General features: G+C 34.4%; 3 protein-coding genes across 3 annotated transcripts; 1 reads left to right on the forward strand and 2 right to left on the reverse strand.

Annotated features, from left to right (window-relative positions):
- Window positions 1-4,235: 4,235 nt before the first annotated feature.
- Window positions 4,236-9,112, reverse strand: LOC131805103 (histone H3-like). Its single transcript, XM_059128351.1, has 2 exons — window positions 9,021-9,112; window positions 4,236-4,678 (listed from the first exon to the last, which is right to left on the reverse strand). Exons 1-2 carry the CDS (start codon window positions 9,110-9,112, stop codon window positions 4,294-4,296), a joined length of 477 nt encoding a protein of 158 aa, XP_058984334.1. The 3' UTR covers window positions 4,236-4,293.
- Window positions 9,113-14,062: 4,950 nt separating this feature from the next.
- On the forward strand, window positions 14,063-14,400 carry LOC131804902 (histone H4-like). Its single transcript, XM_059128157.1, has one exon. The coding sequence runs from the start codon at window positions 14,082-14,084 to the stop codon at window positions 14,391-14,393; it is 312 nt and encodes a 103-aa protein (XP_058984140.1). The 5' UTR covers window positions 14,063-14,081; the 3' UTR covers window positions 14,394-14,400.
- Window positions 14,401-15,914: 1,514 nt separating this feature from the next.
- On the reverse strand, window positions 15,915-20,522 carry LOC131805104 (histone H2A-like). Its single transcript, XM_059128352.1, has 2 exons — window positions 20,390-20,522; window positions 15,915-16,382 (listed from the first exon to the last, which is right to left on the reverse strand). The coding sequence occupies exons 1-2, from the start codon at window positions 20,520-20,522 to the stop codon at window positions 16,003-16,005; spliced, it is 513 nt and encodes a 170-aa protein (XP_058984335.1). The 3' UTR covers window positions 15,915-16,002.
- Window positions 20,523-20,840: the final 318 nt, after the last annotated feature.

The raw sequence follows: 20,840 nt of genomic DNA on the forward strand, positions 1-20,840 counted from the left end.
GGTCCTCCCTTTTAGTTAGTTTAATTGTGATCATATTTTTATTCACAATTTTAATAGTAAAAAGATTGTGCCCTAATAATCTATTAATTTTATTAGTAATTTCTTTGACATTGACATTGTATATTTTAAAAACAGGAGGAGGGCTGACCTTACCTTGCTTTTGTTTGAGTTGTTGTTGGTATATCATTGTTGCAGCTACCCTCTTCAATAACCGCTGTGTTGTTGTTGCAATCATCCACCGTCATTGTTTCTGGCATTTCTTCTTCATTGTTCACGATTTTACTCGTATATTCCTTTTGGTTTTAGCCTTTAATTTATTGGCAGACGCCGTACCGAAGCCCCTGCTTGCTTCGGCAGCCCTATCATTATTTTTTATTTCATTATTCTCACTCACTTTATTTTTATTTCATTTTCAAGCTCAATGACACGAGCTTTAAATAGTTCACGGTCTTTAGCAAGTTCATTTATTATGCTTTTAAGTTTTGTAATTTCTATTTCAGTGTCACTGTCACTACTGTGCTTTTCTTTTTTTCTTTTTCGAAGTTTTTTATCTTTTTCACAAGCTTTCTGTTTATCTTCAGTAGTTAGACTACTTTGATCTGAGAAAAACTCACTGCTTTCCATTTTAGTAATGTCTTATTTTGTGGGTCTTCGGCTATTAGCCTTGCCCTAATTAAAATAAAGCTTAACTTTTTACACAATGAGTCTTATTGTTCATTGGCAGGAATTCAATAAAAATTCAATAGTAATCTTTATCAAAATCACTTCACTTTTCCACTTTAATATTTTATTTTATTTTATGTTCACTTCTTGTCACTTGATGATACCACTTTGAATGTTCGACACTGAATCCCCCGTTGCCATCGCCACTAAAACGAGTATTTATGGAAAATTGTGCTGTTAGCATCAACTTTCGGGGTTGATATGTTAGTGAATTCTTACCTATCGGTATAGCAAATGTACACGCACACACAAAAGAGAACATAAAATACTAACGGCAAATCTACACACACACATATAAATGTACATACTTTACTTGTGTGTTCAATAGTTGGAGAGAGCCTCAAATTTTGTATAAATACGAGCGGAATCATCCGGAGACAACAGTGGTAGAATGAGCATAAAGCTCGAAGTGAAAAGATCTTTGAAGTGAAATAAAAAGTGAAAAGTTATAGTGAATTATAAAAAAAAAACAAAAAAAAAAAAAAAAACTGAAAATGTCTTGTCACAGCTTAAATGCTGATGACGTTAAGGCAAATACTGCTGGTAACAATAGCCAGACAATAGACATTTGTGGTTCTAATCAAAGTGTGCCTACAATTTGTAATAATAACAATACTGACGTTTATATTGAAGTAAAACGCAAAAGAAAAAACAAACCTACTACGCCAATAGTGGACCAATTGATTGAACTTAATAAAAAATATGAAAGTATTCTTAACGAAAACGCTAAATTAAAAGAAGAAAATGAGGAATTTAAGAAAACTATCAAAGAACTTGCTAATAAAATTGCCACAAGCAGTGTTAACGTGGATGTCCATATACCCAAAGAATGGACAAATATAAATAACAACGACAACAATTGTACCACTGAGGCAGCCGTAGACCTCATGGTAGCTGATGAGTATGATTGTGAAGATGACATAACTGCAATGCCGGCGGTAAATAGTAGCAGCCAAGGGACCCCCCAGCAACTGGACATGCAAAATAACAGCGGAAAGACGGCAATTACAACAACAACTAAACCAAAAGGCAAGGCCAGCCCCCCTATTATTAAAATCTATAATGTTAATATTAAAGACTTTACAATCAAATTAAAAAACTTGCTAAATCACAATTTGTTTACGATTAACATTATAAATATGAACTTAATACATCCTAAATTGAGTAAAAATGAAGATCATCTGAAAGTCAGAGAATATCTAGAAAATATGAAAATTTCTTTTTTTTACTTACACTATCAAAGAAGAGAAGCCTCACACACTGATTATTAAGGGAGTCTCAGACACATATGATGAGACTGATCTTAAAATTTTTATTGAGGACACAGGAATAAATTTAAAATTTTTTAAAATAATCAAACTACAAAGAAGTAAATGGATTGTGCAATTTTCCAATGATTCTTACATAAAATCCTTTTCCAGACTTAGATTCATTCTAAATAATGGCGTTAGCATTGAGAAATATAAGAGTGTGGATCTTCCACAATGTAAAAATTGCCAAAGACATGGCCATATATTTCTTTGGAGTGAGCTGCAGTAAGTTGCCTAGCTGATTCAGCCTGCATATTTTTTAGAAATGTCAGCTCGGCTGTCAGCACTTTATTTTGACTCTCCAGCGAGATAATCTTATCTTGCAGTTGTCTAATGACTGCGTTCATTTCAGAGTAGTTGGTTGGCGAGTCGCATTTCCGTTTTAGTTGCGGCCTGGCATATTTTACCTCTTGCCATTCACCAATCTCGTCTGTAGTTTGTCTCTGCAACGGTTTAGTTGTATCTGCGTTGCCAGCATTCATGTTGTCAACATTTATGAATGCTGTAGTCTCGGTGGCGGATGATTTATTTTCGCCCAGTAGCAGCTTATCGGCAGCAGACTTATCTGCCGCCTGTAAGACGTTCATATGTAATAACGTCCGCTTGTAGCACAGTTTGTTTGAAAACTAATTTTATCTCCCTGAAGGTAATATTTGCCTTCAGTAATTTGTTTTCACTTTCAGTTGTTTATACTCACTGTTTGGTTTATATTTCACTGTTAACACAAATACACTCACAAATTTATGTGTACTATTATTATACATCGAAAAGATGAGATGTGCATAGTAGTCAATTGGTAATTTTTTCGAAAGATTGTGTGGAAGCGTGTTTAATTTTTTACAAAATTTTCGGAGAAATTAAATTTTCCTGAAGAAGCTTTGATAATTTTCACTAAAAATGTTTTATAGATAGATAGAAGTATAGATTTCAGGCTATGTTTTAAAGAAAGTTTGGTGTAATTATCACTTGCCGTTTGTGAATTATAAAAGTTTAACTTGACAGATTATAAAAATGTTGAAACAAATTTCCAACTAAAATTTAAAAAAATCTAATTTTTTATGAAAAATTAATTGAAAATTCTTTTTGAAAATGTAGCCTGATATGTTTACTTTAGGATGAAAGAAAAATATCGATGAAATTTTATATTTTACTATGTGAAAAAATTGAAATTATTATGTGGTCTATGACAGCAGAAATCCTCTTGTTGGCATAATTTCAATGAAGAAAAGTTTTTCTTGAAATAAATTTGAAAGCTCAAATCTTAATAAGTTTTATAAAAATTTCTTAAAAAACATTTCAGAATTTGTATATTTACATCAAAATTTAACATTAATCACAAAAAGTCATAATTTACGTTGAAAAGTTACAAAATCCCCAGAATACTTCATACTGCCAATGTACAGGCATTCAGTGACAAACGTATTTTTATTTTGCAATATTTTTTATGAAATTTAACATAATTTGTTCGAAAATTTTTTAAAAGCAGTCTTAGAAGGCATTTTCTACGTTATTTTGTCTAATTTTATGAAAAAATATTCCCAAAAAGAAATTCCTCTTTACAGGCATATATCACCTAGAACACTTGGAAATGTCATGAAATTAATTGCGTTTTACAAAATTGTTTTTCGATGAACTTTAAGGGCAGATATTATTGGCATTTCTTTTTATAATACTTTAAATTATATTTTACATCAAAATTCTGAACAAATCAATTATTTTCTTCTTCGATTTTTGAAAATAATAAATTACTACCAGTTTTTCTAAATGCATCGGGCAAAAATAATTTTGTAATTCCATACGGAGAAAATTCATATTCAAATCTCTTAAAATGAGTTTAAAACATTTAAAAATATTTTTTGGTGGTTATTTTTATGAGTCATAGCATTTTTTTTTTTCGAAGAGGGAGTACAAAGATGATGCTACTTTTGCAAATTAAAATTAAATACCAATATGGATAATTGAAAATTTTTAAATTAAATTAAGAAAAAAATTAAAATCAATCAAAGAAATCAAAAAATTATAAAAAAAGTAAAGAGTGGAAAAATCATCATGAAAAAAAAACAAACATCAAAAAAATATCTTTATTTTAAAAATGTTAATAATTGTTTAAAAATTAATCAAAGCCCTAAATTATTTTTATTTATTTCAAAATAATACTAAAAATTGTAGATTGATTAAAAAATATCTCTTTTTTGTAAAATATTTGTGAAAAGGACCGATTGTTTTGTTGTAAAATTGTTGCTTTTAAAACGTCAAGAATTTAAGCACGTTCTCCACGAATACGTCTGGCCAATTGGATATCCTTAGGCATGATGGTGACACGCTTAGCATGGATGGCGCACAAGTTAGTATCTTCGAAAAGACCAACCAAGTAGGCTTCACTGGCTTTTTGCAAGGCCATAACAGCAGAGCTCTGGAAACGCAAGTCAGTTTTGAAATCTTGAGCGATTTCACGAACCAAACGTTGGAAGGGCAATTTGCGGATCAACAATTCAGTACTCTTCTGATAACGACGGATTTCACGCAAAGCAACTGTACCAGGACGGAAACGATGAGGCTTCTTAACACCGCCGGTGGCTGGGGCACTCTTACGGGCAGCTTTGGTAGCTAGTTGTTTACGAGGAGCCTTTCCACCGGTCGATTTACTTATGGCTTAGTACGAGCCATTTTTCACTTGAATTTTTTCACTTCACTATAGATATGCACACAAACACTGTAATAACGTTGCCATCGCATATTGCATATTTATTTTCCCAAATAATTTAGTTACAATATTGAACTTAAAATTCTAAGAATTATATAAATGGTTTTCCTAACAGCATTTAAACTTTTTCTAGGAATATTATATATAAGTATTAATTTGTGGTAGGTCAACCCATTTGTGTTTTAAGTATTGACTTTGTCATAGGATTATTTGCGATTAACAAGAAAGGGAAGAAAACTTGTTAATCATTTATAATGAGTACTTACAACTAAAAATAAAATAAAGCAAAACTTAAACATAAAAAATAAAAATAAAAATAAAATAAATAAATAAACAAAACTTAAAAACTACTATTTACAATATATACAAAATTTTGATAATTTAATAATAATATTGTTCAGTTCTACATACAAGGTTTTCAATATTGTATGTTCCATATCTTCTGTTGTAAAAAATTATTTTTTCATTGTTATCAAATAATAAATTGTGTGTTTCTAAGTAGGTTAGACACATAGGTGACAAATAGCCATCATTTTGTAAATATCTTATGAACATTCTTCACTTATTACTCCATTTAGAATGATTGAGTTATTGCAATTATTGCAACTATTTATGAATTTAAGCCCAATTTTGGTCATGAATTTATCAATTCAATCTAGCTTGCTGGTGTTATTTATTAATTATTATTAATTATATTTATTATTTAATGATGGTGATCGGAATCTTCCATCATCAGTTCTTTCTGCCCTCATATTTAGGCAGTATGCTAACATTTTCGTTCAAAAACCATAATCTTTTCCATCTGACTAGAAGATATGCTGAACCAAATTGGGAATGCATAAGTTATGATTGGTCTTAATAGCTGTTTATAGATACACATTTTTATGTCCCTGCTAAGCCCTCTTTTTGAACTTAGAACATAATGCAATTTTTGAAAAGCTACCTTTACTTTTTGAAGTATGTACTCAACGTGCTTATTAAATGAGTAGTTTTCTTCAAAGAACACTCCCAGATATTTGATTACGGACACGTTTTCAATTATATTGTTATCTATTTTTATTTTAGGCCTTGTTTTCTTTCCTTTAATTATAATAGACTTACACTTATTTATGTTAAGTCTTAATTTCCATTTTTTTAAATAATCGTTTAATATTACCAGATAATCATTAAGTTTTTGCTGTGCAATTTTCGCTCTTGGGTGAGTGGCCGCTATCAGAATATCGTCTGCAAAGGACAGAACTAGCAATTCATTTTCAGGCTGGGGTAAATCTGCCAGGTACAAATTATATAAAACCGGACCAAGTACCGATCCTTGGGGAACGCCGGCTTTTATATTATATGTGGAGGAGTGGGATTTTTCTACATTTACAGCAAATGTTCTGCCATTTAAATAATTACTAGTGAGCCTTACTAAAGCCCTGTGGAAATTATAATTAGCTTCTATTTTACTTATAATGCCTTTTTGCCACACCGTGTCAAAAGCTTGTTCAAAATCGAGGCTTACTGCGATGGTGGCACTTCTCTTATTGAAACCGCTAGATATCTGATTTGAAAATGCTAGAAGAGCATGTGAAGTTGACAATCTCTTACGAAATCCAAATTGGAAATCTTTAAGCAAATTATTTTCATCAATGTGTAAATTAATCCTTTCCAAAATGAAAATTTCAAATAGTTTGCCTGAATTTGACAATAGAGATATTGACCTATAACTACAAGGGGAAGTTTGGTCTTCTCCCGGCTTTAAAATAGGTATTACCATTGCGTGTTTCCACTTATTTGGGAAATACCCTAAATTAAGACATTGATTAAATAATATGGCAAGCTTTTTCCATAATCTACTGTCGATTTTTGAATTATGAAATTCGGAATTCCGTCAACCCCGCTGCTTTATGGCGATCCTTATATCTTCAATCTTAAAAAGTTTTAGATTCTCATTCTCAGCGCCGTTTCCATATGCAGTAACCCCATTTCCAAATGTAACCACAGACTCATTCTCCACATGAGTAGGGAATGAGTCATTAAAGTTACTCTGAATCTTGGAGTACTGCTCTGCTATTAGATTAGCTTTTTCTTTATTATCATGAATTATTTCATTTTGTTCGTTTAGTAATTGGGAAATTTTGGTTCTTTGAATCGAGCATAATTTTTAACTTTTTTATACATGTCACCATTTTTTGTTATGCTGTTTAGTCTACTTTCATAATAATTTTCCTCAAATATTTTGATTTTTTCTTGGATTATTTTATCCAGTCTTTGTAAAATAGATGTTAGAGTAATATATTCTATGCCTTCTTCTCCTCAGATTTTTCTTTTGTTTTATCAATAACATAATATCCTGTGGAAGCTGTACCATCATTCCATATTTTGGTCTATATTTTACCATACTTTCGTTCATTGCTGTAACTAGAATATTTGTTAAGGTTTCAACTTCTGCATCAATTTCATCAATTGTTGCATTTCTATTGGCTGGGAGACAGAGTCTGCTCTTTTGATCATCTATAGTGTTGTTAAATAAATTTCTGTTAAATGATTTAAAATCAAAGAACTCTTCATCTGTTCTTTATACAATAGTAATTGTTTTTATATTAATCAAAATTGCTTTATGATCAGAATTATAATCCAAAGTTTCTACACATTTCATTGGATCAGGTGCCGAAATCGCCATATTTGTGGAGGTTATAGATATGTCAATGTAAGAATGGTAGTTAAATTGACTCCTTGTTGGGTTATTTGACGGTCTGATTAATAAGTTAGGGGTTGTGTTTAGCCAATCGGCAAGAACCCTCCCACTAACATTTACATCCCTACCTCCCCATAGAGGGTGTTTGGCATTTAAGTCTGCTTCGATTATAGCTTCTTTATTTCCAATAATATTCCCTATGTTAACGAGGTCACTCTTTCAATATTGCCTAAAGGTTTTCTATATAGAGACATTATTATTAAGTTAGTAGGACGGCCTTTAACTTCAATTATCGTTCCCTCCAATTCTCCTAAATTTGCCTCAATGCGTTGTGCCCTAATCCAGTTTTTAATTAAAATTGCATTTCCTCCTCCTCTTCCGCGACCACTTTCCCTATCTTGACGAAAGACTGTGTAATTTCTTAATAGAAACGTGTGTCTGTTTGTGAGTTTATGCTCAGCTAACAGAAGAATATCTGGGTCATGTTCATTTAAAAAAATATTCAAATAATGCCTTTTGTGACGAGACACAATAGAATTTACGTTTATAAAAATTATTTTTAACTTAGTCATTGAGACGTAAATTTAACAATAATCCAAAAATAGCTTGAGATTTTTTTCGTCAGTTTTCAGGGTGTTTCTAATTTTAGCATATTCATCAATTTTTCTAAAAATTGTAAACATGTCTTTTCCGATGTATTTTATGCAGTCATTGTTAAAGATGTCAAAAGCATGGGCATCGCCATGTGTCATTTTTTGGGGTACTTTTGTAGCCGTTATTTGGCTGCTTTTAGTTACATTCGAGTAGGATAAATTTGGATTATGTGGTGGAGCCTTATTTTCTAAGATTAATTTTGCACCCATTTTACCTTTATCTTTCATTCTTTGGACTATTTTTTCCCTTGTTGGGCATTTTCTATAACTTGCTACATGACCGTATTGTTTGCAATTAATGCAATACACAGGTTGTCCTATTTGTTTCTTAATTTGGCCCGTAATGGGGTCTTTAACAATTGTTTCTTTATTGTCTTCTTCCTTGGGAGGAATCGAACAGTTATTTGGTTCATGGTTTTTATCGCATTTAACGCATCTGTAAATCATGTTACAATTTTTTGAAATATGCCCTATTCTTTGGCACCTCTTACAAATGATGCTATTGTCACTTTTATAATTTTCTATGCTAACTCCGCATTGAAAAATGTATTTCTGCCTTTTAAAAGCTTTTATGTCACTGTCTCTCGAAAGTTGTATTACAAAACTATTTAGGCTTAGTTTTCTAACATTAATAATATTAACTTTCATTTCAGAAAGATTATAATATTCCTTGATGTCATTTTCATCATAATTTCCTGATAGTTTTTTAATTACCAATGTTATTGGTTTATCTTCCTTAAGGGAATTTGTGAAAAAACTGTAACCCTGTTCTATTAGTAGATTTGTAACTTTAGGGTGGTCCTCCCTTTTAGTTAGTTTAATTGTGATCATATTTTTATTCACAATTTTAATAGTAAAAAGATTGTGCCCTAATAATCTATTAATTTTATTAGTAATTTCTTTGACATTGACATTGTATATTTTAAAAACAGGAGGAGGGCTGACCTTACCTTGCTTTTGTTTGAGTTGTTGTTGGTATATCATTGTTGCAGCTACCCTCTTCAATAACCGCTGTGTTGTTGTTGCAATCATCCACCGTCATTGTTTCTGGCATTTCTTCTTCATTGTTCACGATTTTTACTCGTATATTCCTTTTGGTTTTAGCCTTTAATTTATTGGCAGACGCCGTACCGAAGCCCCTGCTTGCTTCGGCAGCCCAATCATTATTTTTTATTTCATTATTCTCACTCACTTTATTTTTATTTCATTTTCAAGCTCAATGACACGAGCTTTAAATAGTTCACGGTCTTTAGCAAGTTCATTTATTATGCTTTTAAGTTTTGTAATTTCTATTTCAGTGTCACTGTCACTACTGTGCTTTTCTTTTTTTTCTTTTTCGAAGTTTTTTATCTTTTTCACAAGCTTTCTGTTTATCTTCAGTAGTTAGACTACTTTGATCTGAGAAAAACTCACTGCTTTCCATTTTAGTAATGTCTTATTTTGTGGGTCTTCGGCTATTAGCCTTGCCCTAATTAAAATAAAGCTTAACTTTTTACACAATGAGTCTTATTGTTCATTGGCAGGAATTCAATAAAAATTCAATAGTAATCTTTATCAAAATCACTTCACTTTTCCACTTTAATATTTTATTTTATTTTATGTTCACTTCTTGTCACTTGATGATACCACTTTGAATGTTCGACACTGAATCCCCCGTTGCCATCGCCACTAAAACGAGTATTTATGGAAAATTGTGCTGTTAGCATCAACTTTCGGGGTTGATATGTTAGTGAATTCTTACCTATCGGTATAGCAAATGTACACGCACACACAAAAGAGAACATAAAATACTAACGGCAAATCTACACACACACATATAAATGTACATACTTTACTTGTGTGTTCAATAGTTGGAGAGAGCCTCAAATTTTGTATAAATACGAGCGGAATCATCCGGAGACAACAGTGGTAGAATGAGCATAAAGCTCGAAGTGAAAAGATCTTTGAAGTGAAATAAAAAGTGAAAAGTTATAGTGAATTATAAAAAAAAAAAAAACAAAAAAAAAAAAAAAAACTGAAAATGTCTTGTCACAGCTTAAATGCTGATGACGTTAAGGCAAATACTGCTGGTAACAATAGCCAGACAATAGACATTTGTGGTTCTAATCAAAGTGTGCCTACAATTTGTAATAATAACAATACTGACGTTTATATTGAAGTAAAACGCAAAAGAAAAAACAAACCTACTACGCCAATAGTGGACCAATTGATTGAACTTAATAAAAAATATGAAAGTATTCTTAACGAAAACGCTAAATTAAAAGAAGAAAATGAGGAATTTAAGAAAACTATCAAAGAACTTGCTAATAAAATTGCCACAAGCAGTGTTAACGTGGATGTCCATATACCCAAAGAATGGACAAATATAAATAACAACGACAACAATTGTACCACTGAGGCAGCCGTAGACCTCATGGTAGCTGATGAGTATGATTGTGAAGATGACATAACTGCAATGCCGGCGGTAAATAGTAGCAGCCAAGGGACCCCCCAGCAACTGGACATGCAAAATAACAGCGGAAAGACGGCAATTACAACAACAACTAAACCAAAAGGCAAGGCCAGCCCCCCTATTATTAAAATCTATAATGTTAATATTAAAGACTTTACAATCAAATTAAAAAACTTGCTAAATCACAATTTGTTTACGATTAACATTATAAATATGAACTTAATACATCCTAAATTGAGTAAAAATGAAGATCATCTGAAAGTCAGAGAATATCTAGAAAATATGAAAATTTCTTTTTTTTACTTACACTATCAAAGAAGAGAAGCCTCACACACTGATTATTAAGGGAGTCTCAGACACATATGATGAGACTGATCTTAAAATTTTTATTGAGGACACAGGAATAAATTTAAAATTTTTTAAAATAATCAAACTACAAAGAAGTAAATGGATTGTGCAATTTTCCAATGATTCTTACATAAAATCCTTTTCCAGACTTAGATTCATTCTAAATAATGGCGTTAGCATTGAGAAATATAAGAGTGTGGATCTTCCACAATGTAAAAATTGCCAAAGACATGGCCATATCTCTATCAATTGTAGGATGGTTCCAAATTGTGTAAAATGTGCTGGTCAACATGAACGTGGAAAATGTCACATTCCGCCCAAAGACCGAAACACTGAGGAAACAATAACAACTGACCCAAATACAGGTCAAATAATTAAGACGAAGGGAATCCCGGTTAAATGCGTTAATTGCAAAACTATAGGACATGTGGCAAGTTACAAAAAATGCCCAATAAAAAGCGGCTGCAAAAGCCAACACAAATAACTATGTAGCTAATAAGCCAAATATTACTTACCCTAAATTTTCTAGCAATCTATCATATGCAAATGCTATTAAAATTCCCTCAACAAAAAGTGCTATTGACAATAAAAATGGGCAAACTACCCTTCTTATTAAACAGGCCATGGGAGCCTTTGATAATGACTGTCAAAGGCTTTTAGGCAAAAATTTTATAACATGTATGGAAAAAATCAGCGACTTTGCAGTAAGTTATAAGGAACTGAAAACTGGCCAAGAAAAATCGGAGGCCATTTTTTGGCTTATTTTTAACGTTGAAACTTAATGAATAAATTTAAAATAATATTTATTAGTATAAATTCTCTAATTTCAAGACAAAAAAGACATTATTTTAATTTATTCATTAGTGAGAAAAATCCTGATATAGTACTGATCGCAGAACATAAGCTTAGCAAAAATCACAGTTTTAACCTAAAAGGTTACAAAATTTTTACACAACATAGAAAGGACAAGTTAGGAGGAGGAACGGCTATTGCAATAAGAGAGCAATTTAAATGTAATAGAATAGATGCTAATTTAGGTAGTATTGAGGCAACGCTAGTTAAAATTGGAAACCTAGGCGGTCAAACGATATTTTTATCTTCGCTTTACCTCAGACCCCAAGAAACATTGTCAAAACAAGATCTAGATAAATTAACTAGCATAATAGGACCTAACGAAGCAATAGTTGGTGCTGACCTAAATGCAAAACACCCGCTTTGGGGAGGCCACCAGACAAATGCTAATGGTCGAATATTAAATGACTGGGTTCTTTCTACAACTAATATAGATATTTTAAAAACAGAAGTCCCAAGCAGGGTGACACCGACGACGGATTCTTTTATAGATGTTTTCTTGATAACGAATCAGATAAGTCTGGTGAATCCGCGAAGGGCGATTACTGGGCTTGAGACGGGTGATTGTAACTCGGATCATAGAGCTGTTTTTCTTGATATATTATTAAGTAATATAGACAATGAAGAACCGGAGAATGTATTTGACTTCAACAGCATGAATATTCGTCGATTCAATAATGAATTAGGAGCAAATTTAGCACAAATATGCCTTCCTTAGGACAGAAATGCAACAGTCAGTGAAATAGATTCCACTATTGAAAATATGACTGTTGCTTTTAACACGGCTATGAATAATAATATTAAACAACATTATAGAAAAAAAATCTCCTCCCAGACCTTCCACCTGAAATTCTTAATTTATTGGCGCAGAAGAAGAATTTAAGAAGAAGAAGAAATAGAATTGTTAATTCTAATGAATATACATCATTAGAATCACAAATCAAAATTTTGGATAGGCTAATTAAACAACAAATTTCTCGTTTTGAAAAACAGTATTATACCAGATATCTAAACAGCATAGCAGCTAATGAAAACATGTTCAAACAAACAAAAGCTTTTTGTGGATTAGGCCCAAAGACAAAAATTGACTGCCTCATAATGAGCTAGGAGAGGAAATTGTTTCTAGTAAGGGCAAACTGACCTTTTAGCAAAAATGTTTTCTAATGATAACTCATTCTCCTCAAACAATAGAAAAACAACAATTTATTCCTGCAGTTAAAATAGGGAATAGTGTTATTCACAATACTAACGTAATAAAAAATCTTGGTGTAATACTTCAATCAGATATGCAATTCACAAGACATGTTGATTATGTACTCAACAAAGGAAAGGCCGTATATGCCAAACTGCGAAGTATGATAGGTAAAAGAGATAGTCTATCGCAGAATGTAAAGCTTATTTTGTACAAACAACTTGTAAGACCAGCTATGTCATATGCATTCCCCATTCGGTTCACAATATCGGCACATCAAATGGAAAGAATAAGAATACTAGAGAGGAAAATGTTTAAACACTGCCTTGGACTTAGAACAACAATAGATGAATTTGGTAGACTAAGAAGTCCTAAAAACTTATTACCTTATGAAAAAAGTAAAACTGACAGAAATGATAGGATTGATATGGTCTATATAGCGTTAAAATACCTGGAAAAGTGCACAATCCATAATAATGAACAAATATTAAACTGTAGAGTAAGAAGCAATGAGCTGAACACCATCATGGCAAACGGTGGGTACCTACCACCTATGAGCCTTCTAACACTATACAATGATGGCAAAATTTTTTTAAAATGAGGTCAAAATTGAATTTTGCCATAGAAGATATGGATCATACAATTTTCACAACACTATTTATTCTCTTGACCAATGAAAAAAAAAATTGTTCACTAAATCTGCAAAATGTACCCTTTACATGTGAAATACATCAAATAAACTGAAAAGCATTAAAACTAAAAAAAAAAAAACAAAAAAATAATAATAATTTAAACATGAATTATATTGTTTTGCTTTGTTTGTTATTGTTTTGTTTGTTATTTAGTATTAAGCCCATTAGTTGTAAGTAGTATAATCTAATTGATAACCTCGTTTTTATTCCCTTTTTTCGAGGTAACTTAAAATATTAAATACTTAAAGGTTGGCTGGCCTTGCCTAATTTAATTAAAATAAAAAATATAAATCTCTAGAAAAACAAGTAGTATTTGTGTTAGAGTAAGTTTAATTTAAGATAGTACTTGAGTAATATTTAAAACTCTGTAATGAATTTTTGGGAAATAAAGATGAAATGAAAAAAATGAATCCGGAGACAACATTAGTGCTTGTGCTATCATGAAGTTATAAGTGAAATAAACTAAAGTGAAAAAATGACTGGCCGTGGTAAAGGTGGTAAAGGCTTGGGAAAAGGAGGCGCTAAACGTCACAGGAAAGTACTCCGTGATAACATCCAAGGTATTACCAAGCCAGCTATTAGACGTTTGGCTTGTCGTGGCGGTGTAAAACGTATCTCTGGCCTGATTTACGAAGAAACTCGTGGTGTTCTGAAGGTGTTTTTGGAAAACGTTATTTGTGATGCTGTCACCTACACCGAACATGCTAAGCGTAAAACCGTCACCGCTATGGATGTCGTATATGCTTTGAAGAGACAAGGCCGTACCTTGTACGGTTTCGGCGGTTAAAAAATTCTTGACGCAATTTGGAGAAATCTTTTTTACAACAAAACAATCGGTCCTTTTCAGGACCACAAAATATATCAAAAAAGAGATACTTTCTTGTTGAAAACTATTTTTTTAAATTAAAATAAATAAAAAATAAAAACTTACCTTAGGAAATATGGGAATTTTATGTCAAAATTTCTAATAATTTTCTTTTTCAGCTTTCTCGTATTTTTTTCTCACAATTCGTGAAAAATGTCTAAAAATCAAAGAAATAAAAAATATAAATACTTACTCGTTTCAATTTTCTCCAGAATATTTTCACCGAAAACCTTGTTTTACCGATGTCTCGTATTTGATTCCCGATCATAAACATGCCGTCGGCAACTCACATCGCTAAACACATTTAGCTGTTCTTCTTCTTCCTTTTCGTATAATATGAGTATAACATAGCGTCGCTTTATGTATGTATTGGTATTATTTAGTCGATATTACTAAAGAACGACCATGCTGTGGTAGCAAAGGGATTTCATTTTGACTTTTTTAAACATGGTTGAATCTTTTCTCAAAATATAATTTGAAATTGTTGAATATTTTTATTAAATAGATCGTTGATTTACTTTATTTTGAAAAAATTCATTATAAATTTTTAAATTGTTCACTAATAATTTCCTTTAAAATTTTAACGAAAATTAAAATCATTGAATTTTATTTAAAAATTGTTCATTAAATGAATTTTATTTTATTTATGTTAAATTTTCTTATTTCATTTTCAATTAATTTCTATTTAATTTTCCATTAGATTATTTTTTAAAAGTCACTTTATTTAAAATTATTTTATTTATTTCTTTATCATTAATTTAAAAATTTGTGATTTCATTTAAAGTATCTTTTATTTTCATAAAATGTATTAATTATTCAAAATTTCTTTAATTTATTTTTTAATATTTTCATTAAAATTTGCTTAAATTTTCATTAATATTTGCCTTAATTTTTAAAAATTTTCTTATTTTATTTTAATTTAGTAGTTAATTTACGTTATTTTATTTTTCTTTCTAATTATTTTCGTTAATTTTCATTTCATTATGTTACTTTTATTCTATTTTTTGTGTTCAAAATTTTCCATAGCACCACAATGCGGTTTTATTTTCATGTATGCGTCGATTTATTTCCACCAAAACACTACTTTGCCGCCAAAATTCCCTTGCAAATCATCTAATTTGTGCCTTCACCAAGAATGCGCCGGGGTACGATTTTTTCACATAAAATTACTGCGAGCCACCACCAATGCCACATTGCTTCTTCTTCTTCCTCATAGTATACATACTATGAGGAAGAAGAACGCCACGATCTCTCCTCTCTCGCTCGCTCTATTCCTGAAATCATAAGAGACAACAACAACGACGACAACACAAATATGCAACTGACAACGAAAAACAGTTATTCTGCCAACGTCTCATAGAAAATTATTGAGAATTTTATTTTTTTCATACAAATGTAGCTTGACGCAATTTTCTTTCTCTTTTCAAATATTTTTTGTCGTCCTGAAAAGGACGGATTGGTTGATTTTTCTATGGAATTATACGATGGTCTGTATTCTTCTTCTTCATTCCATAATACCTTTCGAAATAATTTAGGCTTTCTTTTCGGTCTTCTTGGGCAAGAGAACAGCTTGGATGTTTGGCAATACACCACCTTGGGAAATGGTAACGCCAGACAGCAATTTGTTTAATTCTTCGTCGTTACGGATGGCCAATTGCAAGTGACGGGGAATGATACGAGTCTTCTTGTTGTCACGGGCAGCATTGCCAGCCAATTCCAAGACTTCAGCAGCCAAATATTCCATGACAGCGGCTAAATAGACGGGAGCACCGGCACCAACACGCTCAGCATAGTTGCCTTTGCGCAACAGACGATGGATACGACCGACGGGGAATTGAAGACCAGCACGATTGGAACGGGACTTTGCCTTTCCCTTAACTTTGCCACCTTTACCACGAGCAGATATTTTCACTTTGTTTTAGTTTTGAACACTTCACTTAAGCACTGAAAAACACAAATGATAAAAATTTTCGCCTCGAAACGTGCTATTTATACTTTTCTCACACACATTTCTTCAATAATGGGGTGGTTTGGCTTGTGTGTGCCTGCTAGCTGTGACTACCTGAAATTCTTGTCGACTACAATCTACAAATTCTGTATTGCTTGGCGTTTGGGTTATATGAGTTTGTGTTTGACCTTCATAGCGACAACACGTGTTTTTAAAACGAGCGGACAAAAAGTGAAAAAGTGCACAATAAATTGCTCGGAAACCCCGCAGCAGGTAGAAATAAGGAGAGGAGAGAAAAAAATTATAAGAAAAATGTGCGACCAGGAGAGGAGCCTCAACAACAGCACATTACTAACGGACGATGGAGCGACCACGGATGGCTATCAAACGGTAGATAGCCGTAAACAAAAGAAGAGAAAAAAGCGCAACTACTGCGACTGCGAGGACATCAGCTACCTTAAGCTGAAATTTGATGCGAAACTTTCGGGGATGAAGGCGCAAATAGAAAAAATGCAGGCCAAATTGGATAAGGCACTAAAGGAGAAAGCGGAGCTGGAGGAGAAATTTAAAAATTTCTCTAACAACATGATGGAAACTGAAACAACAACGGATTTCAATATGGATTTTCCCCCTTTAACAAACAACAAGGGGCCAAACAAAACATCGGCATCAATAAAATTACCTGCAATAAACCAGACGACACACACAACGGCTGTCGTAGACAGCGGATCCCAGGGACCAGGGACATCTACATGCCTACCTGCAGAATTGAAAAACAACTTCATAAATACAATGACAAACAAGGTCATAAATTCTATGACAAACAAAGTCATAAACTGCAATGACGTAAACAAAGTCATAAACAGTAATGACACAAACAAGACCATAAAAAGGAATGACGCAAACAAGGTCATAAATCCGAGAAAGAGGACATTCTCGGAAAACAACGCACGTGCAGAAGCAAACACCGCACGTGCACAACAATCAGCCAAGCAGGCAGGGAAAAACCAACCTGCAATTACAGTGTATGACGCCACAGTTGTTAAGATGACCAACATTCTCGACATCCATGTGGGAAGAAACCACTTTGTAATTAAAGTGGTGAGAAAAGGAGTTCTCTCAGTCCGAATACAAGGACTGGAAAACTTCATTAAGGCCAGAAATCTACTCGAAGAGAGGAACTATAGATTCCATACCCACACACCAAAGCAACATCTGCCGTACTCCGTACTCGCGGACGGACTCTGCGCAGAGTACACCCCGGAGGATGTAAAAAGGTATCTGGAAGGACTAGACTTCCAAATAGAAGTAACAATAGGAGCTAAAAAGTGGATTATTCGGCTTACTCGAACCACGGAGGTCAATAAGCTGTATAAAATTAGGAAAGTGATAGCTTGTGATGTCACTTTCCGAAAAGCTAAAGGAAGAGAGTTCGTGCAGTGCTTCAACTGCCAAAAACCTGGACATGTTTCAGCAAACTGCAACATGATTAAAAAATGTGTTAAATGCGCTCAGGACCACGAGCATGGACAATGCCTGATACGTGGGAAAAATGACAAAGCGGAGGAGGATAACTTTATCATTGGAGCCGCTAAACCACCGCTAAAATGTGCCAACTGCAACAAGGAGGGGCACACAGCCAGCTCGCCGGATTGCCCTAAAAAGAAGGCAATTCTGCAAAAATTACGAGAACGCAGAGAGGAAAAATTGGGCCAAACAAAAGCAAGGTCGCAACAGCTAACCACAACAAAAAACATATTGACCTACGCAGCAGCAGCAGGATCGCAAGCAAAGGTCAACGTGAGACCTATCCCGATAATGAAGACAAAGGAAACCAACGGAACCGCAGACATAGCCAAGGAAATATCACAGGAGTGCAAAACATCATTTGGCAAAGGCATAGGAGACCTTCTGAAAGATTTGGATTCATTCAAGGGCGAATTCCAAAGGATCAAAACGGCAGAAGGAGGGTCAACTGCATTGTTGTCCCTTCTTATGCATATTAAGGGATATTCATGTTAAAATGCATGTTCCTTAATATCAATTCTGTCGTTTCAAGGGAAAAGCGACACTACCTTCAGCTATTTCTCAGTGAACATCAACCAGATGTTCTATTAATAGCTGAACACAAACTAAACGAAAGGCATCGGATCACCTTCAAAGACTACAAATCTTTCAAACAGTGCAGACAAGGTCGCACTGGTAGAGGAACCGGAATTCTCATCAGAAATTCGCTAAAATCGGAGCACATTTTCGTCAACACTGGACAAATAGAATCCTGTGGAGCAAGGATTTGGACAAGGAGCGGTACGAATATAATCTTTATTGCGATGTACCAAAGACCGCATGCAAACTTCAACACGGCAGACCTCAATGAGATAGTCAATCTGTGTGCAACAGCTGAAGTGATTATTGGGTGTGACCTAAACGCCAAACACCACGACTGGGGAGGAGATGTAACCAACACGAGAGGACGTGCCTTACACTCCTTCCTCAACAGCTGTCCTAACCTAGATCTGTGTCCAACACTATAGCCGACCAGACCTAACGAACAAGGAGGATCACACATCGACTATTTCCTGAGGACGCCCGGGCTTGTTCTGGACTTCTATCAACTCACGACTTCGAGTCCGATCATCGAGCAGTAGAAATGTGCCTGCTCATAGAGGACATCGAAAGAGCTGAGAAAGCAGTGTTCTATAACTTCAAAAGAACAAGGATTCGCCGCTACAGACGACATTTTCAAGAAGGACTGCAGGAGCACATCCTTCCTGTGGATAGAAACGTCAGCATAGCCGAGGTAGACGCATGTGTAGATGGCCTAAGCTCCGTTTTCAAATCGGCCATAGAAAGCAACGTGCCAACTCAGGAAGTCAGAAATTCCTTCCTTGGAGATCTCCCACCCAACATCCAAAGATTCATCACCGAGCGAAAAAGGTTACGGGGAATATTAAGACGCACTGCAGATCCTGATCGCCACCCAATCCTCAATGCCGACATAAGGAACCTAAGCATAATAATCAAGCAACTGATTATTATCCACGAGAAAGAACGCTTCGAGGGCTACTTGGAAAGCATCGAGGTGAACTCGAAGACATACGGGAAGGTCAAAAGAGCCGCTGGCCTGGCATTCCGGCAACCAATAAAGGGAATTATAGACAATAACGGTGTAATTACCTCGGATAATACACAAAAGCTGAGATCCTGGCAGACTACATACAGGATAACCATCAATCCGAGGGAACAATAGACTATTCCTTCCGCAACATGGTCAACACAGCAGCGGAAGGAATTAGAAACCACTCGCCCTCTGTTGAATTCAGCAATGAATTCAAAGCAGATGGGTCCATCTATAACACACACCGATGGGAAGAAAATGGATTTGTTGATCCAGACATGGTCGGATCAACTATAGCAAGAAGGGCACCGAAGAAGTCTTGTGGTATCGATAAGGTCCCTGATATTGCTGTAAAAAAGGCTGGTGAAGCCATCATTCTTTTTCTCACCATATTGTTTAACCACTGCCTCAACATTGGCTATTTCCCAATAGCCTGGAAAGAGGCTTTAGTGGTACCAATTCCTAAGCCCGGAACAGATGCAACCCTAAGGGGGAGCTATAGACCGATATCCCTGCTATCGCCCTTTGGGAAGCTTCTTGAATACTTCCTTCTGCGCCGAATCACCAGGATCATCGAGGAGAAGAGGATACTAAAGGACTGCCAATTCGGATATAGAGCAAAGCACTCCACAACCCATGCCCTAGCAGCCTTTACAACATACGTCACGGACGGTTTCAAGACCAAAATGGGAACAATTGCAATTGGTCTGGACTTCACCAAAGCCTTTGATACGGTATGGCAACATGGCATTTTATACAAAATGCAATCGTTTGGATTCGATGGACAAACCTGTCGCATGGTAGCAAGCTTTCTCCAGGATCGAGTCTTTCGGGTCAGAGTTGATGACAAACTGTCTGAACAACGACTGGTAAAAGCAGGGGTTCCACAAGGATCACTGCTGGGACCAGTATTGTACAACTTGTTTGTCAGCGACATCCCTGGACCACCTGAAGGAGGATTACTGCTCATGTACGCCGATGACATTTTATTGGCGCTACGAGGTCGCTTCGGAAGCACTGTGGGAAGAAGATTGAATGCGTACATGAATACGCTCCACAACTACTTCAACAAATGGGGACTCAACCTCAACGTTGGAAAATGCGTATCTGTGGTTTACAAAGGGAAACCACAGTCTACGGCAAAGAGCTTCCGAAGATACATCCCTACGATCAAGGTTGGTGACCAACTAATTGAAACTTCCGATAGGATGAAATACCTGGGAATCATCCTACACGACAGATTTGACTTCTGCCGCCACGTGGACTATGTGCTGTCAAAGGCCAAAAAGATGAATTTCGCCTA

This window comes from Musca domestica, unplaced genomic scaffold (assembly GCF_030504385.1).
Source record: "Musca domestica strain aabys unplaced genomic scaffold, Musca_domestica.polishedcontigs.V.1.1 5, whole genome shotgun sequence".
In the NCBI taxonomy this organism is placed as follows: domain Eukaryota; kingdom Metazoa; phylum Arthropoda; class Insecta; order Diptera; family Muscidae; genus Musca; species Musca domestica.

Excerpts from the sequence above, each read along its gene's own strand:
- LOC131805103 (XM_059128351.1), bottom strand. The coding sequence starts at position 9,112 with ATGACGGTGGATGATTGCAACAACAACACAGCGGTTATTGAAGAGGGT. Across the intron at positions 4,679-9,020 it reads ACAACTCAAACAAAAGCAAG|TAAATCGACCGGTGGAAAGG; the intron begins GTAAGGTCAGCC and ends CTAAGCCATAAG.
- LOC131804902 (XM_059128157.1), top strand. The coding sequence starts at position 14,082 with ATGACTGGCCGTGGTAAAGGTGGTAAAGGCTTGGGAAAAGGAGGCGCT.
- LOC131805104 (XM_059128352.1), bottom strand. The coding sequence starts at position 20,522 with ATGTCATCGGCGTACATGAGCAGTAATCCTCCTTCAGGTGGTCCAGGG. Across the intron at positions 16,383-20,389 it reads TACCAGTCGTTGTTCAGACA|TGAAAATATCTGCTCGTGGT; the intron begins GTTTGTCATCAA and ends ACTAAAACAAAG.